At 48.4% G+C, this 26,865-nt stretch overlaps 1 protein-coding gene across 4 annotated transcripts in view; it reads left to right on the forward strand.

The window, feature by feature from the left end:
* The window catches only part of LOC133351788 (adiponectin receptor protein 1-like), a 39,938-nt gene extending 24,205 nt beyond the window's left edge, over positions 1-15,733 (forward strand). For 3 of the 4 annotated variants that reach the window (XM_061567316.1, XM_061567315.1, XM_061567317.1), the window contains exons 5-9: positions 2,421-2,607; positions 7,783-7,970; positions 12,108-12,301; positions 12,515-12,611; positions 13,009-15,733. In XM_061567316.1, the coding sequence (XP_061423300.1) occupies positions 2,421-2,607; positions 7,783-7,970; positions 12,108-12,301; positions 12,515-12,611; positions 13,009-13,121 (779 nt within the window). In that variant the 3' untranslated portion in view covers positions 13,122-15,733. The remainder of the gene's footprint in view (positions 1-2,420; positions 2,608-7,782; positions 7,971-12,107; positions 12,302-12,514; positions 12,612-13,008) is intronic. The other variant, XM_061567318.1, reaches the window with a different exon arrangement.
* Positions 15,734-26,865: the final 11,132 nt, after the last annotated feature.

Consider the following 26,865-nt stretch of genomic DNA (forward strand, 5'->3'; position numbering starts at 1 on the left):
TCTCAAAATCGTGAAAACCGTGAGTGTTAAGGGGAATCCTTGAGACTTGACATGTACGTTGTAGGCGGACACCTGCAATACAAGCTGCCTGCGTGATGCAGTACAGCAAGTAGGTTGTTTATGCACTTGTCCGCTGAATATGTAGCCACGCAACAGCCTACACTGTCGGTTTTATTAACAGTCACGGGTCGGCAACCAGAATAACAGGATGAGCCAATTTTTTGCGAATTCGGTCAACAAATCTACAATTCAAGAGCCGCGATGCATGTGAATAACGTCATGAAGCAGACCGTAAAGAATCGCGTGTGGCTCCGGTGCCGCTTGTTGCCGAACCCTGTGCATTGTGGTCACTCGTTTATGCTGGTTGCTGATATTGCCAAGACATTCCAAATGCTGACAAATTACCCAGAAAGTTACTCAATGGGGATTACACAAAGCAAAGTCGCCCTCCTCCTGGGAACTTGGCAGAACCCTGCTGAAAACAAGCCTTGAGACTTGGTGAGGCTTTCTTGGTTCAACAAGCGAATTTATAAACCATTCATTATCCAGGCCCAATTGGTCTAGCTTCCGAGATGGGCACATTTTGGCTAATTTAACCATGGACATCAATTGTTAACTGTACTGTAATTTAAAGATAATTCGGGTTGTATAGCAGAATCAATATACATGTTCAGGATTTGTTTGCATACGCAGAGACTTTATTAAGTCTTTGCTTAACAAAACATTGCTTTACACAAGACAGAAAAATGGCTTTTCTCTTACAGCCAGAGGCAATAAGATAACTACGAAGCACACTCCGTATGTGCAAACATGTAAACGATGGCATCGTGGCACTGTCAGCTGATAGTTTAATGTGCATGACCTCTGAGGCAGTTGAAGGTTCTAGGGTGAGTTGGGTAGCTGGTCGACACACATGCCACTGGGCCAGAGTGGACAACGGCTTGATAACTCCCAGCTGCTAAATCTCTGTGCACAATTACCAATGCCCACCCCTCCGCTTTAGGCAGAACAGCGTGTGACTGTGTCATAGTTGAGATAAACACATTTGAAAACTGGCATCGGCTCAAGTTTCATGGCGTGTTAACGAAAACAATCATGCTGCCGAAGCTAATCGTTAGCACGCTGAACTTACAACCCAGAGGTCACCGGTTCGATTCAATCTTACTGCACAGCAATTGAGAATTTGGACAAGTTTCTTAAATTCCCGTGCCCCCCCCCCCCTTTTCCTCTGTCCACCCAGCAGTATGAATGGGGTACACAGACGATCGACAAGTTGCGTGCGGTGGTGCAAAGCGTGGAAGAGTAGGCCAAATAACCTCTAATGTAGGCCCTTCTGCCAGCAGTGGCGTGAGCAAGAAGTCACTGCAGTTTTGCACCTTTACCACCTTTGTAAAGGCCAGCTGGGCCTAACTTTCCGCAATTACTAAAGTTGTACCTCCCGCCGCAAGCGTAATGAATCGCAATTGCGTGGGCAAACAAGTGATACATATTTGTGTTCCTGATGATTGAGCGTACATGTTGGGGGTGGCTCAAGAGAGGACGGTGGTGATATTGCTGATGGGCTCGGGCGTCCAATTCGCTCGTGTTTGTCGTAAAAGGTGGCTCAAGTTGTGTTGTTGTAAAAGTTGGTTGGATCATTGTTGTTTGATAATTTAGTAACGCTCCGGCAATCCATTACAGTTACTGCTGGGAGGTGGTGCTTAGGTGTGAAAAATCCTCTCGGAGGTGGCGCTGCGAATGCTTAAAATGAAAAATGGCCAAATAACCGAAACTGGCCCTACATTCTATTTCAAACGGCATGGGAATGGAGCACACTAGGTACCAGATGCTTAATCTAGTTGTATCCCCGAACCAACGAGTATTATGCTCCTTGTATCTTCAGCACTTAATATTTGTGCTACACTTTCCCGTGCAATAAATATTGAGGCGCCCTGTGGCAACCTATGCAAGGGGGGATACCAGTGGCAATGTACCCCTGTGTGGCACAAGGTGAAAGCAACACCAGCCTGCAATTGTCAGTACGGTGGGAGGGGGCGGGGCAATGTTGCTACACACCATTTTCCAATTAAGTAATTTGCGAGTAACTTGTGAAATTTTGTAAATTTGGAGCATGACGCCGGCACGCTTGGCCGAGTCTTTGTAGAATTGCGTCGGAGATCTCACAATGCTCACCACGATGCAGACGGCGTGTATTTTATGGTTAATTATTCTGGCCATGTTAACCAGGGCAGCCGCTGGGCTCGAACTGAGAACTTGTACAGACGGCTGCAATGACGTCACCGCTGGGCCACGTAGCAGGCTGCCCCGCTAGTTATGAAATCTGTAAATCACAACAAAAAAATATCGGCAATTCTTCAGGAGTTGCTGATAATTTTCTGTGCACGTCCCCCCCCCCTCGCTATTGTTTGTCATTATCGCAGGCTTCCTGCTGTTCCTCATCCTGGGCACCATCTACCTGCTGAGGCCCAACATCGCGTTCATCGCACCGCTCCAGGAGAAGGTGGTCTTTGGCACGTTCTTCCTGGGCGCCATCCTGTGCCTCTGCTTCTCCTGGCTCTTCCACACGGTCTACTGCCACTCGGAAAGCGTCTCCAAGATCTTCTCCAAGTCAGTAGCCTCCACTCAGCCCTTCTAGCATTGACCCTATTTCACCCTTTCCCATTCCGGTGGCGTACGTGTACGATGGTGTACGTACACATCGGGTTTTTCTTCAGATTCCGTTCTGTACATGTATGTCATCGGAACTGAATCGGAAGAAAAACTAACATGAAATAACTTTATCAGTACGCCTTCAGGTTGGAAGATGTTTGTACCAAAGCTCCAGCTATCATGGCCGTGTTGCTGCAGTTCTCTGCGTTGAGTACAATGTCTTTAAAAACGCTTCTCTCAATGAAGTTTACGTGAACTGCTTGTGCCTTCCGAGATTCAGAGGTGAACCCACCCTGCAACTTGCAGACATCTCGGGACGGGAAAGGGGTGTGGGGTGCTTAATTCAACATCATCATCATCTCCCAATACCATCACCACTCTGCAGTCAACAAAATCTGTGCTACTTAGTGGATAGCCAACAGTGGTTGCTTGTTCTGTGGATTTAAACTACCGCCCTCGGCCTGCCGTAGCCGGGCAGTGGTGGTGGTGCACGCGACTGCCTGTCGTCCAGCACTGCGGACGGAGGCAGCGCGGCTTGGTGGATCACCGCACGTAATGTCATGAACTCTTTTCGTGGGCGTGGAGGAGGTGCCACACCCTGGCACCCCAGGAGAAGGCATTACAGCAAGTGGACTAATCGACATCTCGTTCCGTCTGTATGGGGATAGATCGTTACCATCGCCCGCCCCCCCCCCCCCCCCCCGCGTGCGTCGATTTTCTGCAGGTGCTTCGATTTCCTCCCACTTGTATAATGAATACAACTCATCATAAATTGGCTGAAACATCTTGGAAATAAAAACCCAATGTAGCAGCAGGACCCTCCTGAATAGTAGTCCTCCGACTCTGTGTGACCTTCCTCTATAAATAAGTAAATTATTATAATTTTACGACCCTGTAGCGCGACCTTGTTAAAGGGTTGGTGGGGAGTTGTAGCAGAAATAAAATCTCTGGGTTGGCACTACACAGTCACTGTTTATACAAGCGTTGAGCATTTGTTTAAAGCTGCGTGTTTTGTCTGCAGCATTATGCCCTGGCTCTCACCTTTACCCCCCTTCGCCGTGTGTGTATATATGTGTACCATTCATTGTATTGCCGAGGAAGAGGGGGATGGTGAATCGTCATTGTGTGGTCATGATTTGATTCAGCTGACCTTCCCTCTAGCACGTTTCAGGGTCACGGTCCAAATCAAGAGATGGTCTCGTTTCTACCGCGTTGTTTGCGCTGTCTTTCTCTCGTCCACCGTGCTCTTTGCCTCATTTGTATAATCTGCCTCGTTGATAGTTTTTCATTTGCCTGGTCTGTTTCTAATTTGTAGTGTGTATCGTTCATATAGGCTCAGTTGTCCTATCTATCGTAACCTTCCGTGTCATCTGTACTGCCCGGCTTCTGTCTCATCCCTGCTCGGTGTCTTATTCGTTCCCCCGTCTCCGTTCTACTAAATCGGTTCGAAGATTCCACCACGTCCATTCCTGTCGGTATACTAACTTTGCGCGAAAACCAAAATAGTACATTTCCTTACACTCACTCGCAATTCGATGCGTGCGTCGTCGTGAGCGCAGCCAGAGTCGATTTTAACCGATGAAAGCAGTGGATCATTAACTTGCCTGGCGGGTCTCGGCTTGTGGGAGGGCAGGTATGTGAAATAATCTTTCGCTCGCCTCTGGCAGGTTAAAACATTACAGAGCGCAGGTCACAGCCCACGCCATTTAGCTGTGTGCCGTGTGCTTGTTCATATTGGCTCAGACGGACCCATGGTCACGGGACGTAGCACCTCCCGCTCATTGTTTTTCTGGCTTCACAAAAGCCTACCTGCCCTCGACTGTAGAAGGAAAATAATAAAATAATAAAAATAAAACATAATTAAATAATTCTCACGACGTTTCGGCCACAACGCAAGTAGCGTTGTGGCCGAGAAGGCAGAGTCTGAATTCAGACTCTGCCTTCTCGACAGATCTGTTCTCCACCTGAAGACGGCTGCTTGCGTTGTGGCCGAAACGTTGTGAGAATTATTTTATAATGTTTAATTTGTATTATTTTATTACTTCCATTCTACGTGACTTTACCGAAAGAACCAAGAAGATGAATCCCTGCAGTCACGAAAGCTTTTAAATCGAAATGTTTTTTTTTTTTCGGCTGCCTACGGTGTTGGGTGGTTGAGAAATTTTGGTTCCAAGGTGAAGCAGGCTTTCTCCGCCCCCATGGTGCATTTCTTCATCACTTGCTTGCTGGTGGCGGTATTTTTTTGCCTGCCGCGTGAGGTAATTGAACAACTGCTGTCTTTTTATGGGAGCGTTAAAACACAATGCGTTCAGTTAATATTCATCTTCGCATACCCCAGCTGATAAACAAAGCTCGTGTTCTCCAATACAATTCTTAGCTGTCATTTTCTCTCCATAATGTTTACGCTCATGTTTTTATATATATATGACAAAGACAAAGATCTCCCATGTAGCCTCAACATACTGGTTGGGGCAAGTGCTGTTGGCGAGCACCTATAAAGGCCGGCACGGCTGCCTTTGTCCCCCTCATAGCGCACCAGGTACTCATTTGAGGCTGAGTCGACCTAGGGGAGCGGACATTAAACTGGTCGCTGGGTTCATAGCGCAATGTGCTAACCACTATGCTACCGCTCTGCAATATATATACACACACACACACACATGTATAGCAAAAAGCCTTGCAACATTTACATGGCAGAGGTATGATAACAAAAAGTGTGGGGGGGGGGGGTGGAATGTCACCGGGTTAAAATATTAATTGACCCTTTCACTGGAGGTCACGTGGTTCAAGGGAACGCACGTTGTCGCCCGACAGATGTTGATTTTTAATTTGGTAATGCTCCCACAGTGATGTCCCCCTGATGAATGAATGGTGTCAGAGGACAGAGGACGCTTGATGGAAATTGACCTCACCGTTCGCTCTTGCTGGTGCTCTCTGATGAAACCAAACACGTCTTTGGTTTGCCCCCACCAAAATATTTTCGCGCAAAACGCAAAGTCTCACTGCGGCGTGTACAGTCCAATTTGGCCATGAGTATGCTGGCGAACGAGGTACGTGATTTGATGGTCTGGCCGTTTTTTTTTACACCTGGATTATTGTTATAATTACCCATACGTTTACACTTGGGTACGGTTAAAGGTGCAGCCCTGCAATTGCATGCTTGCTCCATTGCTGACAGAAGGGCGTTCCCCCTTTCATGGGTATTTTTCATCTCACTCTTCCACACTAGCCAGACTGTCTTGGAAGAGGTGAGGGTTACCCACACTTTATCCCACCACACACGACCTGCCGATCGACTAACCATCGTGTGCCCGTTCGTACTGCCGAGTGGACAGACGCCGGGGAGGTTTTAAGAAATGTGCCCATTTATTTGAGCTGTCGCGATGGGTACATCGAACCAGCGATCTCTGGGTGTGAAGTCCAGTGTGCTAACTATTTAAATAATGGCAGCACGCATCCGAACCTTATTTTCTGGACAGTGCTCTTCTATTACATGGCTACATATCTTATGTAAGGATAGTGCTTCCAATTTTGCCCACCATGAGGATACCTGTTGGAAGCCTTAGACACGCTCCTCAAGAATGTAAACACTTTCAACATTAGGAGTGTGTTGTTCACAAAACACACTAACCTCCGAGCGTCGCTCATTCCATTAGCAATATAGCCACTGGACATGTGCGCTGGTATGTTCCAGGTCATTCAAGTGACTGTCGAACAACACATTTTACGCTGTCATGGTGGTTTGTGTGTGATGAAATAATAAAGAAGCAAAGGGTAATGTATAATACGTAACACTGAATTCAAGTAGCATTGTGGTCCGTCAGCCTATTATGGGCCTTCTAAAAAAAAAAGTAGATTATAAAACACGATGACGATAATGATGATGACGATGGTCATATGAACAAATGCGACCTTGGAACAAAGACAGCCTTTATAAAAGACAAAGCCAGCGTATGAAAAGTTAAGGGACTGTTGGAAAGTGGTGTACAAATGTAAATGTATTTATTTTTAAACAAGCATGCCTTATGACACAAACATACAGACAATCCCACTTTTAGACACAATGCGTTCCTGGAAACCCCGTCATAAGTCTGATCATCTTAAATTGGACCCTATTTCTCCATCGACGGTAGAAACGGTAGAAACATAACTTGCCCGATGTGTTTTTTTTCCTTTTATCAGCCATATTTCACATGGTTTAATGGGTGAGCATTCACACAAACGCTTCAGAATATCAAAATCTCCACGCCAAGTCACGTCAGAAACCAGACCAGCTCTGTTCAAATGTCACGTCGGAAGATGTCGTAAATCAAGTTTCTGCATCATAAATCGATCCATGGTGGCATTGTATGCACGCCTACTGTTGGGGCAGCGGTCCTCCTTCAGCGAAGATGTGAAGCGTAACGTTCTAAGTTTGAGATGATGTTTCATGGAGCTCGTGGCTTGAAACCGCTGTGGAAATTCAAGCTGATGTGTAGTTTGGCAACGACGTGAACAACCATTTTGAGTCGATATTACAAAAGTTTGAAATATGACGCGCACAGTTTTCACATTTTTGGGAGTATTAACAGTTTACAATTTGACGTTCTATCATTTGATGAGTGTCCTCTAGGAAAACTCATAACCCATAAATTTCCACTGTACAGAAGATTGCGGTCTTTTGTTGAGAGGAGGCAGATTAAATCGACGTTTCTTTTTTAATGCAGTTTATCGTGCGGCCATCTCTCCAGAGATCATACAATACAATCTATCAAAAGTGAACTGCATTAGTTATTCTATAAGCGCATGCATGGGTTGTTGTGTTTTTCCTGGACACACTTCAATTTCGGCTTTACATTCACAGTTTTGACATGTCACCTGCTGTCAATGCAACAACGTTCATGGCCGACTAGTAACGTTGAATCGACGTTCGAACACATTTCAACGTAAGCGTCGGCGGTTTCAAATCGGACGCACGAACGCTCGCAGCGATTTGATATTATTATCAATATCATTATTAACAGCGTCGTATGCTTTTGCTTGACCGTTGCACTCACCACAGCAGCTGAGCGCGAATTCGCCCGCCGTTCGTGAAGCTTAGCAGTGCTCACACACTCCCCCCTCCGCTCTCTCTGCTCTCTCCGCGTGGCGCAGGCTCGACTACTCGGGCATCGCGCTGCTCATCATGGGCAGCTTCGTGCCGTGGCTCTACTACTCGTTCTACTGCTCGCCCCAGCCGCGCATCATCTACATGGTGACGACGAGCGTGCTGGGTGTCGCGGCCATCGTCGTGTCGCAGTGGGATCGCTTCGCCACGCCCGAGTACCGGGCCGTGCGTGCCGGTACGTGGCTCGGTTTTCCTCCGCACCGATCCTACGAACTCCCGAACCCGTGAACCGCTGAACTGCCAAACTCCTGAACCCCTGGACTGCCAAATTCCAAAAAAGTGCTGAACTACTGAACTGAACCCCATCTTGTGCTCGTCCCTCCGTTAGTTTGTTGGTGCTCCTCAACTGCTGTTGAGAGCTTTCGTGCTTTGTTAGCTTTGTCCATCTGTGACGGCCGGTGAGGGGGCAGGATAACTGTCGCAAAGATGATCCAAAAGGAACAAACTTAAGTGGAAATTTGTGTTCCTACTGGGAACTCGCTCTAGAAATTTGGGCAAAGACATCAAACGTGTTAGCTTAGTTGACTACCTACGGTGTGAAAGAATTTCTACGTACATGCATACAAAGGGTTGCCCGAAACTTAGAAAGGGTGGAAAAGAAAACAGCGTTAAAAAGGACCATGTTCGGCGTTGGTGAAGTATGGTCATATAACCGCCATGGCTGACTTGGCATAGGGGGAGGCCTTCATCCAGCAGTGTATTGACAATGGGCTGTACATTTGTTTTCTATTATTTCTCCAATGCACGACACGACCCCGATAGCACAAAATTGGTCTATAATTAGGATAAAATGTTCAGTTTTAGCCGAGCCCATCCGTTGGTTTTTGGCATCAATCGCGGTGCCACGTGGCAGGCGATATTGTCTTGCGGTGCAGTCCCATTTGCCGCCCCTCGTCACACTTGCGCCAGCCACGCCACCAATAGCGGCATTGGAAAGTGGTCTAGCGCCACCTAGCTGCAATCCCTGGGTGTCACCACCACCGGGGTGGGGGGGGATTGCCAACCTGACCGCGTGAAATGAAACGAATTGTGCATAATAGAGGGGGGGGTTTTTTGTTAAGATTGAGTAAATATAAATGGGTAATTAAACCCGGCACCACCCGACACAGCCAATTAGTAAGGTTTGTCACGTAAACAGAACATGTAAATTCGTTATTAGTTCAGCACACAGCTGTGTTGGAGGGTAAACCCACAACATTTTACAATTCGAGTACGATGTTTTGGCTGTGTCGGGTCGCTGTGGGTTTAACGACATGTATTTACGCGATCTAACCCACGTAAAACCTCTTGTGGATAATATCGGTCGCGAAAGCCCTACAGCGTGATAAACTGAAACGAATGGTTTCGCGATGCAGCGTTGGCAATGGTACAAGGACACGTTGCAAATAAACTCCACCAACAAGTTCGTCAATAACACCGTGGCCTTAAAAGGGGACAAATGTATAACGGGCGACGTTTCGGGCAATGGCCCTTATTTTGTGCTCTTGCGTGCCATGAAAAAACGCCAATTCCTCCCAAGGTCGCCCGTTCTATACATTTCCTCTTAAGGCAGCATTGTTGATGAATGTGAATATTTAGCTAGTTCAGTGTCGTAATTGGCACAAATTGCTGAACTCCAGTCCTCGCGATTCCCCACAGTCTGTCATTTTGCGATTACCAGACTTTTATGTCCATCTGCAAATTAACTCGCCGCACACGGACTCGATGCACCTGATGGCTGGCAATCGCGGAGAGCTGCCCTGTGGGCAGTCACGAACGATGACTGGAGTTGAGCGCAACACTGGAGTTGAGCACAACACTGGTGTAGCAAGTGTGGGCAGTCGGGCTTGAACGTGGCATTGTTTGGCCACACACTGTCCTCTTGTTGTGTTTGATGCATCATCCTATGCACTCTACGTAGGACTATGATGTAATTCATTACGATGTCATCCCCACGCGTATTTATACATTAATGCGGTGACATCATTAGAGCGTTTAATGCCTGGCCGCCACCCATGTGAAGAATTTTTTCTGATCTTTTTTTCTCATCAAAGTAGCTTCAAGTACCTGGCCAATTCACCTACGCCTATAGCATAGGTGTGTACCTACAAGATAAGAGCCGCTGTTTGTCTTATTGGTTGCATAATTCATTTAACAGCCCAGCCTGCGAATACATTTTCTACATCCTGCAAAACAGACTTTATTTTAACTGATAAGTTGAGTTAAGCAGCTCTATTGAAAGGTTGACTGCAAGCCCAACACCTTCAGAAGTGACAGCAGGTGCGGGTTGGGAATGTGGAAACTAACTAGAGCAAAAAAAAATACATTATTTACACGAATAATGCCAAAACAGGTGCACGCTTTAGAAACAATCCACGTGGGCGCTGCAAGCAGCACAACCAAAGCCTTTGGCACACAGGATTGCGTGCGTGTGGGTGTAAAATTTGCGGTACTTTGTAAGGCCTCTAAAAAGTGTACACTTCAGATATTTCACATTGAAAGCGTGCACATACCATGAAATGAAATGCACATCATTATCAAGATGAGCTGCGATTCAAAGATATCCTGAAACGTATGTATGCGTGTTGAACTTATTTCGCACTGTATGTAGCCAACCGTGCTTAGTCGGAGGTGCGGGAAACGCGTTTCTCTAGTGCACCCTATTGTTCTGCCGTGCTCTACTGCAGCTGGTTGTGCAACATTCCAATTTCACTTCCTCGATGTATATCGATAACTCAACAGAGAGTAGCATCAGTTCTGAATAATCACTGCAAACAGTGCAGCGAGCTAAAACGTCGATGCTGAATTTCAAGACACATGGGATATTTACTGAAGCTACTCTGCTAAGCAAACAACGGTCACAACAGTCCGCCACTCGCGCATTCTGCTCGAGTACCGGGTAGGTGGTCGACGTTTTAAAGGGACAACCCCTGACCTGGCTGCATCAGATGCCCCTTGTCCACTGGTACATTTGAGCCAAACCGGCACGTCACCCTCACATTAGAGGGGTGGTTTTCCACTGGGATATTTGCAGAGCTGAGCCAGAACCCAACCGTGTTACATTGCCTTAACCAGAAGACATCTGAATCTGGGTCAGGGGTCAAGCAGGGCCAGGGGCGATACTACTGACTCGTTCATTGCTCGTGACGTCAGTCAGTACAACTCAAGCACAGCAGCACCGCGTAGTCTACAAACGTCTCAACTCGATGGTTGTGTAGCGCCATGAACAGTGGTAACTTACCTGCAGTATCTTCTTGGTTCTTTCGGTAAAGTCACGTAGAATGGAAATAATAAAATAATAAAAATTTTACATAATAAAATAATTCTCCCGACGTTTCGGCCACAACGCAAGCAGCCGTCCTCAGGTGGAGAGCAGGTCTGTCTACTCGACAGACTGTCTCCTCGACAGACCTGTTCTTCACCTGAGGATGGCTGCTTGCGTTGTGACCATAACGTCGTGAGAATTATTTTATGATGTTTTATTTGTATTATTTTATTATTTCCATTCTACGTGACTTTACCGAAAGAACCAAGAAAATGAATCCCTGCAGTCACGAAAGCTTTAAATCGAAATTTTTTACCTGCAGTAGCAGACATACGTCAGCATGGGGTGGTATGTGGGCCGCTAGGGTTCCCCAGACCCCAGGAGGGGGGCTGGGGGAATATTCCAGGATCCCCGAGAACATTCTGGAAGGGAGGCGTGGCCAGGGGCAGAGAGACCCTGGAGGGTGTATAAAAGCCGGAGCCTTGAACGGGTTCGGCACTCGTCCTCAAGCCGAAGACAGAGTAGAACCCTGGGACCCCCAGACCCGCTGTCCTTGTAAAGGCCGGGACTGAGTGAGCCAGTAGCCGGGACCCGAGGACCTTGGCTGGGTCTGGTCAGGATAGCCTCCCCTCTAGGGCCCCTAGCCGGAGGGCTGAGTGTAGAGTGGGCCCCAGTGTTTGGAGGCACGATAGCCCGGAGGCCATACCCCTTTGTGTTAGGGACCTTGTATAGAGTTATTAGTTAAATAAAAGTGTTGCCTCAAGTACCGGCTCTCCCTCATCTTTGGGCTCACTACAGTTGTGTGATATCTCGGCTCAGATTTGGCAGTGGAAACACAACCTGACGCGTCTTGGCCTGGCTCTGTTTTATAGTGGACAACTGGCAAGATTTGACGGCTCCTGTCCTGAGTTAGGAATGGGAAGGGGACGTCCGCTGGGAATGTTGTGCCACGAGAGAGCGGGGCTGGGATCTTCCGCTGCAGCTACACGCTCACATCCAGACGTGAGCGGCGTGCGCGCTCCCAAACTTGACCCGTTTTCCTCGTCTTCCTCCTCTTCCTCCCGCCAGGTGTGTTCCTGGGCCTCGGCTTGAGCGGCATCGTGCCGACGATACACTTTATGATCGCCGAGGGCTTCATCAAGGCGGCCACGGTGGGCCAGATCGGCTGGCTCTTCCTCATGGCGGTGCTGTACATCACGGGCGCGGCACTCTACGCCGCGCGCATACCCGAGCGGTTCTTCCCGGGAAAGTGTGACATATGGGTCCGTACGCACACACACGCACGCACACATGCGCACGATGCACTATCACCGCCCGCTATCATCGCCGACCCTTCGGTAGCGACCTCTTTGACGGTCGTGATGGCGTGCGCGGCTGGGAGTCCGTGATGCTGCCAGCAGCGGGCAGTGCGGCGAAATCGAATCGTCGTACTGCGGGCTGTGCCCCACCCCCCCCCCCTTCCCTTCCTTCACCAGCTCTCGCTGAACAGCGTGGCGAAGTATGGTGAACTAAGCCCCAAGATTGACACGGTGGTGGGGAGGCAGTGTTCCAGTAGCGGATTGACAAAGGGCTGTACGTGTACATGCACAACGCTGATTTTTATTGAACATACTGAAAGCTATGAATGCTGCAAAGATCTTGTCGCTAGTATCGCTTTGTCCGTGCCATTCTACCCGCACCTCTGATTAGCATGGTTGGCTATGTACGGTGCGAAAGAAGTTCAGCATACATACAACTGTGAGTCAAAAGCACTCCGTAACAGCCAAGGCATTACTAGTCATCAATAACAGTTGTGCTGAAGATTATCACAAGTCATTGCTTCAAACATTGATAAAAAACAATTGTGTTTAAGATGATAATCATTATCAGATAACATTGATAACAGTGATGACGATGATGACGACGATTGCTGTTATTTATTAAACGTGTGCGCCACTTTCCCTCTTTAATTCCATTCCGCCCCCCACAGTTTCACTCGCACCAAATATTCCACGTCCTGGTGGTGGCGGCGGCCTTCGTGCACTTCCACGGCGTGTCCAACCTGCAGGAGTTCCGCTACACACTGGGCGGGGGCTGTTCTGATGACTCGCTGCTGTAACGCCGTGGGGACACCCCGCGGAGAAACCCCCCGCGGAAAAATCCCGTGGAGAAACTCCACAGAGAATCCCGGCGGAGAAATTCTGGCGGAGAAACTTCCGCGGAGAAACTTCCGCGGAGAAACTTCCGCGGAGAAACTTCCGCGGAGAAACTTCCGCGGAGAATCCCCTCGCGGAGAGACCCCTGCAGACGCGATCGCTGCTTGGACGAGCGTGGAGAACAACGCTCTCTAATTAATTTTTGTTGACGAACTGTGTAGGCGTCGTAGAATCACATTGGGCACCGCTGGTGTAAAATTAATGCTGCTCTGTGTGCGTGTGTGTGTGAGTGCTTGTGAGCGTGTGTGCGTGTGTGTGCGCGAGTGTGTGTGCGCGTGTACCCTTGCATTTACAATCGGAGGAAGCACTTTTTGTTTTTGGAGGTAATTCACGTTGCTTGACGAGGATGAGAATTGTAGGCGCCGGTCTGGCCCCGTGTGCTGGGGTTCTGTCTGCTGGAGAAACCTTTGAAAATGAGCGGCGCGCATTGGAATATTTCGCCCAAAGTGAACGTAGGTTTAACACTCTTTAGCTGCGCGTGGGTTCGGCATTCTTAAGGCCGTTGTTTAAGAAGAAGAAATAAGAGAATATATTTGTATCTATGGCTGTCGATCGACGTCTTTTTTTAAACGATAGAAATTCTATTTTTTTGTTTAACCGGAGACGTTACTGAAGTTTGGACTTGAAATGGGGGCAGCGGGTAGGGGCGGGCCTGGGTGGTGGTGGAGGGGGGGGGGTGTTTTTGGATATCTGCTCAAGGTGCATTTACAGCTGCCGCAGGGCTCCGTCACCAGCCACCGAAGGTGTTCTGGAGGCATTTTTAGCTCTTTTGTTTTTGTCTTGAAGCCGCGGCACACTTGGCCAGTAATTTAACAAATATAAATGTTTGGCGTAAATTTTTAGATGCTTTTAAGGGATTGGTGTTTTTCTTTTTTTATTCTCGTCACAGCCATGAGCCACAGTTTGACGACCTACCTAAAAAAAAGCCACCAGTCGTTTCTACAAACAGCGTAATTTGTGAACGTCTTACAATTTATACTCTCATATCTTTGAATGACTACATTAAAGAGCTTTTCTGTATTATACCTACAATTAAATAGTAATTATACTAATAAAACAAATATATACACGCGCCAACAAAATGAACTCGGCGGAAGTCTGACCGTTGCCGTTGACTGAAACCGTGTTTGTGAGACCATTGTTCACCCCCCCCCCCTCCTGTTGTACTGTGAGCGCGTCACCATTCTGACTCCAGAGCAGCCGCGTTGACTGTCCATACCGGTTCACGCCCGCCGCGGCAAATTTTCCTCGCCGTCAAGTCATGCCGAGGACAACGGCCAGTTTTATCACGGCAGAGAAAACCCGCGTCATCCCACTCTCAATTTTCCGCCGCCCCGTGGCGGGTGCGAAGACGATGTCGCTTCGTCGAGCAATTTTTCACAACTGACTCTTTTTTTTTTTATTGCCTTTTTACGTTCATAATAATTGCGGTTTGCCTTTTTGTGGCACCGCGTGGTCGGTCATCTCGGGGCGCCGGTGCAATCGGGTGATGTGATTTGTTGGCTGTTGGTGTGCCGTCTGTTAGGTACACGGGGTGAAAGCTCAATAAAGCTCAACTACTACAATGTTTTAACAGCCTGGCATGCGCGAGCCACGGCTCTCAAAATGGCACGTGTTTATCTTTGAACGTTGTCTGCCCAATTCCTTTGTTTTTTGGACCATTAACTATCATGAAAAGTACCTACTTGCAGACCCAATGTGTCTCTACCAATGCAGGCATCAGTACCCCTACCTTACCTGCTGTAGTGGCGGTGCAAGGCTCCAGTTTATAAAGGTCCTTGGTTTTTTCAAATATACAAGACGTACAAATATGGTGCTCGGTTTCAGGCATATCGTTTGCCTTTTTTCTTCACTTTACACTTTGGCCTTTGGGTGCTGTGTCTGTCGTCGGCGTGCATGTCATCACATCCACTGCGAGATTCGAGCCGTTGGTGACGTAGCCTTATCGTAAAAGAGTAGCGTAAGATTAAAGTACTTTTGAAACAAACACTTCTTATGCATTGGCTAACAGATTATTATATACCAATATGGGAGAAATACCGGAGAGGTTTTTAATGTTTCGATACATCTGCAATTGACGGGACTGCTGCAAATTTTTCTCCCAATTAGCACGGTTGGCTATGTACGGTGTGAAAGAAGTTCAACGTGCATACATGTTGCAGCGAAACGTCTGTGATATTGCTGTGTTTACCAGTCGAATTTTAACACGGCTGTTGCCAAGAGGGGTGGGGGAGTAAGAGCCACACTCTTCACCCGAGTCAGGGTGTTGCTATTCCCAGATGCCCCTCGCCCCTTAAAAGGGACAGCAAAAGAGTCTGTGACGATGTCACTCACAAGAGCAAACCGTTGTGCCATTTTTTTTTCACGGTCCAAAATTAATGTTATACAATATGCCCGCGGTACCTATGGATACTGAGGTTTTCCTTGCAAAAAGTGACGGTGAATCTTCTCGAAATAAAGACTTTTTAAGTTGGAAAAAAAACTCAGCTCTGGCTGTGATTTTAGTAAATGCCTGTGTCGTTACCCGTTTGGTTTAAGGGTCGGAGATGTTTATCCGCCAACTGCCGAGAATTTCCTGCACTTGATTCCAGGTTTCGATCGCTCGTGATGAAGCCGCCGTCAAGATTGGCGAGTTGATGGCCTCAGCCTGGTCTTCGAATGGCAGCACCAAAACAACGTAACTCCGAATTTGTTTTGAGTTGATTCTGATGAATTAAAAAATTTTTGTTTTAATGTTAATTGACATTTGTAAGGCGCATTTCATCAAAGCATCACCCCAACGGTTGGCGTGGTGAATAATCTTGGCAGCGCATTTAGAGGGATGTGCCCTCCGTGTGACTAACGAGGAGTGACTTCAGAGGTAGGGTCGGTGATGTTATTTTCAAAGGGTGTTTAAATTAGCAATGCAGTTCCTCTGTCATTTCGTGGCGTGGCTCCAGAAGCACAATCACAAACATAATTGGAGGAGAAACATTTATACAACGCCCGTACATTGATCTAAGGTGTTTCATGTTTTTCCTCTAGCGTATCATTGATGGACAATTGCTGCCCCTAAGGCCTCGATCCCAGCTCGTGTACAAATTCGTCCGGTGGGGGGGGGGGTGGCATTAGTCGGGCGCATACGCGATTGCATACGCTGCGTATGGAGGACGTCTTCAGACGTACGTGCGTGTGTATACATACAACGGAGTTCGGACAAATAAGCACACGGTCTGATTGACTGAAGATGTCACACGTTCTTGAAATGGATACTACACGACAATGGAATCCAGTGAAATGCTTTATTTTGATATACGCCGGAGGAGGTTGGAATGATTTGAGAATTGCAAAGTCGCATCGGCTAACGTTCAGCTTATTTTGAAGCTTAACTTTATACCGTGTGTTCAACGGAGTGGTGTGTCGGTGATGAATGTGACGGACTAATGAACGTTGTAAAGACTTTCTTTTATCGTTCTCAAAAGAATTTGGGTCGTCCTCTTGTGTTCATGTAGTCGCCAGTAAATATATATATATATAACTCGAGTGTTGTTCGTATATATGATGATGCTGTATATGTACACAACACACTATTCCAGATGGGATCTTTTGGGACGTTGGTATTACGTTTATTTTTTTAAATGCTGTAAAGTTGTCAACGTTCGCATAAAAACAACAAAAAATCAACAACAAAAACAACAAAACTCGTAGCCTGAATGCTGTGTTTCAAAATGTGTGCGTTTCTTTTTTAATCACCGCATCGTCAATTGCTCTTTTGTTACCGCGTTCATTCAAATCCGTTTTATTGCATCGTGGTACGGCGCGCGTCATTGCGCGTTGCCTCTCGCCTCGGAGATTTTCCACGGAATCTTTTGAAGACGCCTGCATTCGAACCGCGCGCAACCAATGCCACGGGGCTCCCCCACACAGCGCCTCGTTGGATGGCCACCGATCCAACGACCGACCGCAAGACCTCTGAACAAGCGCTTTGATATTATAATATAATAATAGTTCAATTTGTAACACGCGCAAATTTGCAGACGTAGTGGCCGCAACTCAGAGGCGCGGAGCCAAGCTCAGAGTCGCTCAAAAGCATGATTGTAGAGGTGAGTTTTTAAGTGTCTTGATGGAGGTGATGCAGCTTCGATCACCGTTGCAAAATGCACTGCGATCCATTTACAGATCGATCGCCGTCGCAAAATGCACTGCGATCCATTAACAGATACGCCCCCCCCCCTCCCCACAGTCTACGCGATCTAACCCAAAAAAAAACTACATTATGGACCGCACTGCCTTGTAATGATCTTCTGTTGAAGCGGCTCCACACCCCCCGGCGATTGGTTGCGTGCAACCGAGTCGTTTTATACACCGTTGCAACCGGTTGCTTGTGGAAGGGACGGACTCCACTCGAGCCGCGACCATTCGTGAGCGACGCATTTTTGCAAAAGCTCCGGCTCGCTGCGTTCTTGATGCGGTTGGAGGCGGAGGCGGCGGCGGCGGTGGGGGTGGATAATTATAATTGTCCAGAATATTTGGCCGGTGACGGCTATGCTGTGTAAGCGCAAGCCCAAACTCGCTCGTGCCACTACGCCTCGGTAAGGTAATTTACCCTTTTTACCGGGTGTAAATGCCAAGGGGTAAGGTAAAGGGTAGGGTAAAGGTAGCGCCAAGTATTACCCGGTAAATACGGTACCTTTACCGCTAAAAGCTCAGTGGCGCAGTCCGTGACCTCCATTTAATAAGTACTGTAATATGAAAAAACTTTTTTTTTAACACGCTTTTATGAAACGTACTAGTAATAGCAGAACTCCACGATTCCAGGAAGTGGCCCCAATGCTTGCCATAACGTCAGGGGCCGTGGCCAATTACAGCCAACGTCAGTTGACCGTGGACAATTAGACCCAAGCCGAAACATAACATATAAAAAATAATGTTTTAAAACATTTTTTATGATAGAATATAGTGTTGTCATCAGTAGGAGATAAGTATACCAAGTTTGCAGTCGATACCACATTGGGAAGTGGGTTAAAATTGAGTTACAAGATTTGAGGATACAACAACAACGACAACAACAACAGACAGTGACTTCAAAGAAAGCGTGTAAAATTTGAATAATCGAGAGTATTCTATATGTATAAAGCGCTCTACCTAGCATTTACCGTTATAAAAGGTAAGGTAGAGTAATTGTATTGTGGTAGGGTAAAGGTAGGCTCGTTTTTACCTTTTACCTTACCTGCTAAAGGGTAAAGGGTAGGGTAGAGTGATTGTATTGTAAGGTAAAAGGTAGGGTAAAGGTAGGCTCGTTGTTTTGACCTTACCTTACCGAAGCCTACGTGCTACGATGTGGCGCAACCACTCGATCAGGTGGTGGACAAAGCCGTTGCAGGCGATGATCAAATCGCGCGATGTCAATAGCGCTTTGCTGGGGGGGGGGGGGTGACTCGTTGAGGTGTTGGGGCCTCGGCGTGTCCACTACCGTTACTACGTCCTTCTCAACAGGCTGTTGAATATTCGTATTCTTGACTTAAAGCTTTCGTGACTGCAGGAATTCATATTATTTGGGTCTTTCGGTAAAGCCACGTAGATAGAACAAAAAATAGCAAAAAATCGAAATCACGACGTTTCCATCGCAACACAAGCCATTCGCCTGTTGCATGTCGCTAAATGAACGGCTCCTTATCTTACGGAGCGAACTGGCGAGGAAGGTGGTGGGGGGCACTCAGACCTGTAGTAAACACACAACGTCTATTTACAATGTTGCTTGAAACTGCATCTCATTTCTGCCGCTTGTACAGCGTTCACAGTCCAGTTCCGGCTGCAAAACCTTTTAAACTCTGCGAATTTGACGTCATCGGCCATATAACGCCAATGGCTCGACCGATGGTGCTGTTGACATAACCAAAAGCGTTGCGATTCAAATATTCACCACCGACTACATTGTACGTGCACAGCGGCGGTGTCCCTTGCCATCCACTGCCGGATGAGAGCCTCCCCGCGCTGTGCGAGTTTGTTGAGAATTCGTTTGACCATAGTTCACCATGGTGGTCAGTATGGGTCGGTACATCGGGCGTACAATTTTAGCAATTCCTTTGGTGGCATTGGCCCTGTGTGATGGCCACCCAACCAACCGGTTTTCCAGGCTCTGTTCTCTCCCTGCTGAGCTGCCTTGCTCTCCCTTGACCTTGCACATCTCCAGGTCGCTTGGTTCATCGGATGCAACTATAGGGACTTCAAATCGTCCCATGGTTACTGCATATTGCAAATGACTAAACAGATATGCGAACAACGTCTCCTCCTCATCAGCAGTCAGGCTTCCTTTAATCAGTCCTGGTGGAACTGCCAGATGTTACAGGTGTAGTAAGTTGATGAGGAGACGATGAGGAAGTTGAGACACACTGTTTATTAACTCCGGGACAGATACAATAGTTGAAGGGGTATCGGCCCCTTCACCCGTACTATGGGAAACCCACCCTAGTACTAAGCCCTCTGTCCTGTCCCCCAGTCCTCCTCTACTGGGCTACGGGAGGCTGACTGATCTGGCCCTGGCAAGCACAGATCTCGGCACCAGCTAACCAGCCTTGCCCTGATAAGGGCAGCGGTCTGGAAGCTCTTGGGCCGCGCCACTGGCTTACCCGGCTCGGCCCTTATAAGGACGGCGAGACCGGGGAGTCCCAGGGCCTAATCTCCGAGTCTTGGATCTTCACTGGTCAGCTTCGTGTCGAACTGCCTCGAGCTCTTTGGGTTCCACCTTTTATAGGGATCGCCTCCGAGGGCTGGGGGCGTGGGCAATAACTGATGCGGACGTCGGTGTGACCCCCCGTGTATGTGAGTGCCGACAGCCCTGTGTTTGTTGTCCGCCGTTTCTCCCGTAATAACCCCTACATCACCCCCCCCCTGTACAGCTCGCAGCCGTCCCGGCTGCAACAATCCCTCAACCCCCAAGAATAAAGATTAACACCGTCAATACACGTGTGCCTCGTAACAGTAACAATAACAAGAACAAGCGTAACATCAACCGATGGTTCCCTAAAAAAAAAAAAAAAAACCCCCCACCCGGAACCGCAACACATATACAGAACGGTATAACAGCACATGCAATCAGCATATCGCGATCACACGCGTACATTGAAGCACAATAGCAAGCAAATCTGCAGGCGACCAACACACCATCAATCCCGTCGTAACTTTTCAACCACAACACAGTTATTCCCTCTCATGCAACGACCGCATCGCACACAGCACCTCGCAGCATAATACAGCCCAAAAAAAAAACATTTTTTTTTTCAATTAAGCCCATCGCGCACGGTGACCCACGAGATGGTACAGCACAGGATACCCGACGCTCCCACGTTAATAATTAACTTTACCATCAAGATAACAACTCCACGCAGCAGCGCACACACTCCCTTTGAAACTCAGCAACCACAGCAGACTCTCCGTCCATTCCCAACACACGCACACACTTACATGGACAGCAAGCAACAAGCAAATAGCGTGGTCATCGTTATTACACACACATACAACCATTAAAAAAACATATATACAATGAGCGGGTTCCGCAGCAACGGAACACGCGCGGAAAGCTAATCATAACAACCGGCGCGTTTTGGCGCGAGTCCGTGCAGCGGGCCCGTCACAAGGGGCCGGCTTGGTAGAGTCAGTGGCAGGTGTCGCATCAGCAGGTGCCTGGTCGTCCGGTTTCCCGGACGTGCCAGCGCCGCCCCCCACGGGGGAGGCTGGCAGCCCAGAGGGCTTCAGTCCTGGGGCTCCTGAAGACGGGACAGTCATTAGTGGATCAGAGGCTGGCATCGATCCCGCCCCCCCGGAGTCAGAGGACTCCCCACATGTTCGGCCATTTACGTGGGAGGAAGCGTGCGGAGCAAAAAATGGCTTTAACCGTGAAGGGTGCACAAACCACCGACGCTTCCCCCACTTAATGCGCACACATTGAGGCCGCACAACCTGCACAATTTCAACGGGGCCCCTCCATGGTCGCAACAACTTAGCCGAGGTGGCCAATGGCACCTGAGGGCAGTGCAACCATGCTCGGTCGCCCGGGTGCCATTCGTGCGTGTGAGTCCGGCGCGACCGCAATCTCTCGTTTTGTTTCTGGCGAGAGTCAGAGTTTTGCATGGCCGCCTGCCGTGCCTCCGCCAAGCGAAGGATGTTAAATTTAACATGGTCGGCGATTTTCGACTTAGCATGAGGCGCGGCAATCGTCAGCTGAGTCGCGACAGGCGGGTCAACCTCGCGACCATACATAAAAAAAAATGGCGAGAACCCGGTCGCCGCGTGAGGAGCCATCCTGTATGCCGCCAGGACTCCCCCGATCCGTAGATCCCAATCGTTTTGGGACTCAGATACCTGGTGGGATAGCATGGACGTAAGAGTCCTATGCAAGCGTTCCACCATCCCATCCGTTTGTGGATGGTAAGGCGAGGTACGAACTTTCTTTGTACCCAGAAGGCCACATACCTCGTGTAAAAGGGTACTAGTGAAATTCTTTCCCTGATCGGTCAACAACCGTTCCGGAGCGCCTTTGTCGAGGACGTAGCCCTGAACAAAAGCCTCCGCAACGGCCGCTGCGGACTGGTTGGCGAGGGGCCAAGCCATAGGCCATCGCGTGAAATATTCCACGCCAACCAGCAGGTACTTATTACCCCTCGGCGTGGAAGGAAACGGTCCCAAAATATCAAGGGCGACCAGCTCGTTAACCCGGGTGACCGAAATGGACTGGAGCGGTGGACTGGCTCCCTTCGCCGGCGGCTTCCGTTGTGCACACTGGGTACAGGACCGCAGCAGATCGTCCACGTCTCTTGCCATGCCCGGCCAAAAGTAATTAAGCTGGAGCATGGCAAGTGTTTTGAGGGTACCCAGGTGCAGGAGCCGTTCATGAGCAGCCCATACAGCCCTACCCCTCAACGTGGAAGGCACCACCAGCCTGTGACGGCGGATCGTCCCGTCCCAATGCATGAGTAAGCCCTGGCACCACCCCCATGAGTCAACGCCCGACTTCCCTTGACCTGATCCTTCCGCGCGACGTCGTAGCGCCAGGAGGGTCGCATCCTCCTCTACTGGGCTACGGGAGGCTGACTGATCTGGCCCTGGCAAGCACAGATCTCGGCACCAGCTAACCAGCCTTGCCCTGATAAGGGCAGCGGTCTGGAAGCTCTTGGGCCGCGCCACTGGCTTACCCGGCTCGGCCCTTATAAGGACGGCGAGACCGGGGAGTCCCAGGGCCTAATCTCCGAGTCTTGGATCTTCACTGGTCAGCTTCGTGTCGAACTGCCTCGAGCTCTTTGGGTTCCACCTTTTATAGGGATCGCCTCCGAGGGCTGGGGGCGTGGGCAATAACTGATGCGGACGTCGGTGTGACCCCCCGTGTATGTGAGTGCCGACAGCCCTGTGTTTGTTGTCCGCCGTTTCTCCCGTAATAACCCCTACACAGGCAAGGGACCCCCCCCCCCCCCCCACTTTGACTTGTGGGTACGAGTTCGTCGCAAATGTATATAATACGTGATTATATTTGTAAAATAAATGTAGGATGCGTAACTCGCCACGCGAGTGTTGCAAACGAGGGCAATTCATTGGACTCGCACTCCGGAGGTTCGCGTTGGGCCCACGTTGGTCTCATTTTTCCAAGCTTCTGCAGCGTGCCACTCATTGACATGCTAATTTCTCTAACCCCTCCCTCTCTCTCCGCCCCCGCCCCTCTCTCTATTTAAGGCCTCGACACAGAGGCGTGGTTTCTCTGTGTGCTTATGTATCTCTGTGATATCTGTCTCTACTTATATGTCTGTCTATATGTCTCTGGTTCTGTGTTTTATCTCTCTCAAATTTAGCATTCTCAGGAAGAACGTAATCAACCAGGTAGGGTGTTGACTGTTATGTTATCCGACTCTCTGTTGTCTTACATTACATTTCTAAGTATACTAGATTTGTGTTTCTATTTCATGTATACCTGATGACGATTGCTTGTGTTGCAATCGAAACGTCGTATGCTAGTATTTAATTTATTATTTTCTCTTTATACGTGACTTTACCGAAAGAACTAAAGAGTAATTCCTGCAGTCACGAAAGCTCCAAATTAAGTTTACTCATTGATGCCTATTGCGCTTTCACATCTTCGATGTGGCCGACCCGTGTTCAAAAACCAATGGCAACGTTCCACCGACGACCCCGAGACGGCACTGCACGAATACCAATCCGTACGTTTTTTAGTTTGCACGAAATTCATTTTTTTTTTGCTATTATTGCGTGGACCGGCTCCGATTGGCTTAAATCAACAGATCGCACGGCTCGTCACTGTGTGTGCACTCGCTGTGTAAAGTTTGCAGCAGATGTGACCTTTGTTCTGGTCTCAAATCATCGGGAACCTCCGGGGTGATAAGTTCTCGCGGAATAATGTCCGGGTCGCTGGTCGACTTCACTCGGAGGTGCGTGACGGGACAGCCGTGACGAGATGCACGTTGGATGTGGTTTGCCGGGTGCGTAATGATGTTTCGGGTTGCAGGTAACAACTGGCTTCGATGACGCGTCACTACGCGTGGCCATTAGCGAGGGGGTAAAACTTGTCGTGATATGCCGGGTGCGTCACATTGCTTCGGGTCGCTGGTAGACTGCAGTAGGTGGTGGTACGTGACTAGCAGCCACAGCCATAGCGAAAGGTATACTTAGTGGCTGTCTTGTGCAGCGATGCAGAACTGCTTTGCGGGTCACCGCCCTTGAATGGCCCGTCTCAAAAGGGGGGCACTGGTGGGTTGGACCTCGCGCGTCAATCTGGCCTCTGCGCTCGTCAGCGGTAATGTCCTGTCCGTGGATCTCGTCGCATTGTTGAGGCTTTGCAATGTTTTGTCTGACGGTGTTTGCAATCGTCCATCTCATGGCGTCAAGGGTGGCACAATTGCGTTTTTTTTACAATCGGGTTTAATTGTCTTTTTATATGAAACCCGATCATCTGAGATTGGGAGAAATCCGGTTTAATTGGTTCTAATTGCAGAACCGCACTTCGCCAACTTCTCAACGATGGGCTTCATCCATTCCAAGCGAAGGAACTCACTGGCGGCGCCCACGATTGTGGAGGAGAAGCTCGTGTTCATCAAGACCAACCTGCCCGCCGCATTCTACGACTACCCCGCGCCCGACGGCCCCCCGAGTACGATAGCAGCACCGACGAGGAAGCAGCCTAAGCCTTGGATCAGAGTTTCGTATTCATTAAACCAGGTTTTAATTCCCCGAAATCGGGTATAATTGTATTAAAGAAAAAACCCGATGCCTGCCGCTGGAAAAATCGGGTTTTTTCCACCCATGCATGTCGTCATAGTGCACTTGGGGGGAGGGGGGAGGGGGGGGGGGAATCACCAAACTGAACTTTGTTGTGTTGTGCGCCATTCGACGCGTGAAGGAAGCTGATCCATGAATTGATGCGAGGGCTGAATGTGAATAAATAATGTCACGATCGTACCTTCGTGTTTCATGGAAATTGTGTCGCCTCGTTTCGCTTCCTGGACATTTGTGGCATAGAGCTTCATAGCTCATCGGATTCCTCCAGTTATAAATGCACCTTTTGATTCTGACTTTGTGCCTCATAGGGACAGCTGCCACTGACGGTCTCCTGCCTGAGTGTGTCTCGATGTACCTCCGATTAGCACGGTTGGCTACGCACGGTGCGAAAGAAGTTCACCGTTCATGTATGTACTGCATGACAGGCGCCGTATAGATAATTAAGCGATGATGATGATGAGCGCATGGGTTAAATACATGACCACGGTACAATCAGCCCCATCATCATCATCTTTCTAGGGTCAATAAAACGAGTACCATCTTGTGAAGTTGCACTCATTCATTGGACGTGACTTTACTATGTTTGGAAAACGATTTGGTGATGCTGCGTTGGCAGTGGTGCACATTTAACAACCATAAATATTTGATTTAAAGCTTTCGTGACTGCAGGGATTATTTTTCTTGGTTCTTTCACAGCATGTGGATTTCACACCTGATGATGATTGCTTGTGTTGCAGTCGAAACGTGAGAATTTTTCTTGTTTTATATTTGTATTTTATTATTTCCCTTCTACGTGACTTTACCGAAAGAACCAAGAATATGAACCATAAATACATAACAAAACATTTTTTTTCGGCAGTCTTGTTGAGTTTTTTTAATTTTCTCAGCAAAGCCCAGAGGGGGGGGGGGGGGGTAATTAACACGCATTTCGCACATGCTGCATAATGCGTGCAGCTTTTGTGTGAACTGATTTCATTGTACAGGTCTCCCTCTCATTGGTTCGGTTTGTGCGATTTCGCTCATGTGTGGCTGACCTATTTCTACTCAAGATTCGCTTGAATTCACTCGTGCGGTTTTACAGTCGCACTTGCGGCAACATCGTGTGTGTGTGTACTGTATACGCTACTTGGCAGGTAGCTGTCTCGTGCAGTTTCGCTTTGTACCCTCTGTTGGTTTTTTTAGAACGCATCTGCTACCGCATAACGCGGGAGTATCCTGGATATATATTTGTTGCATGGAGTGAGTGGTGGCAAACGTTGGTTCACCTCTCCCCGAGCAATCAGCCGGGCGATCTGAATTTAATTCCTAACAAGCGATATCGGAACCGGTCCTGGGCTAACCCTTCCCTCCTCTGCCCCACACTCTGCAGTGTGGTGAAGTATGGTTAAACCCCCCTCCCCTCCCCATGAGTGTTACACCGTGGACGGGTGGCGGGAGAGACGTTTAATCCACCAGTGGATGGAGAAAATGCACACAGAACAGCGATGATAATCTAGGGCCCCCTTGAGCATCTGGCGGGGTCTTAACACTGTTGTCTTTTGATTTGAAGCTTTCGTGACTGCAGAAATCCATACTCTTTGGTTCTTTCGGTAAAGTCACGTAGGTAGAAAAATAAAATAAAACAAAACATAATATTTCGATTTAAAGCTTTCGTGACTGCAGGGATTCATCTTCTTGGTTCTTTCGGTAAAGTCACGCAGAAGGGAAATGAAAAAATAATAAAAATACAATAAAAAATAATTAAGTAAATATAATAATATAATTACTTTTTTATGCTTTATTTTTATTCTTTTATTATTTCCATTCGACGTGAGCTTTACCGAAAGAACCAAGAAAAAAATAATATATCACGACGTTTCGATCGCAACACGAGCAGGTCATCCTCAGGCGGAAAAATAATCCAGTGGAACTGCTGAATCATTTGACGTGACTTTACCGAAAGACCAAAAGAGTACTGTTGTGTTTACTTGGGAGGGGGGGGGGAGGTGCTTGCCTAACACCACCCCTCATGGGGTAAGTAGAGGACGCTACCAAGGCCACGATAACTAACGAGGATAACCGCGGACGATCCGAAAGAAGACCCATGAATATTTATCGGTTCCAATAACCTCCCGGGTATGGAGAAAACCAGCCCCCAAATAGGCGGTGCCCTGAAGCCTCGTTGGGTGTTACTCGGCTGTCCAAGCCGGTTTGAGTCGCGAGAGTGAGCGAGGAGACGTTACAGGATGAGAATGCGACACGGCGAGCGCGCGTGAAACGTCGTGGGGGTGGAAAGGAAGCCTCGTGAGGTATGCAACGCGCATTTGTGGCAACGTCTTCCGCGGATTGTAAGACGCAAGTGTTGGGAGGGGTGGGGGGGGTCCCCTGTAAAT

The sequence above is a fragment of the Lethenteron reissneri genome, chromosome 38 (genome assembly GCF_015708825.2).
Source record: "Lethenteron reissneri isolate LAM-NWPU_2019-01 chromosome 38, ASM1570882v1, whole genome shotgun sequence".
NCBI lineage: Eukaryota > Metazoa > Chordata > Hyperoartia > Petromyzontiformes > Petromyzontidae > Lethenteron > Lethenteron reissneri.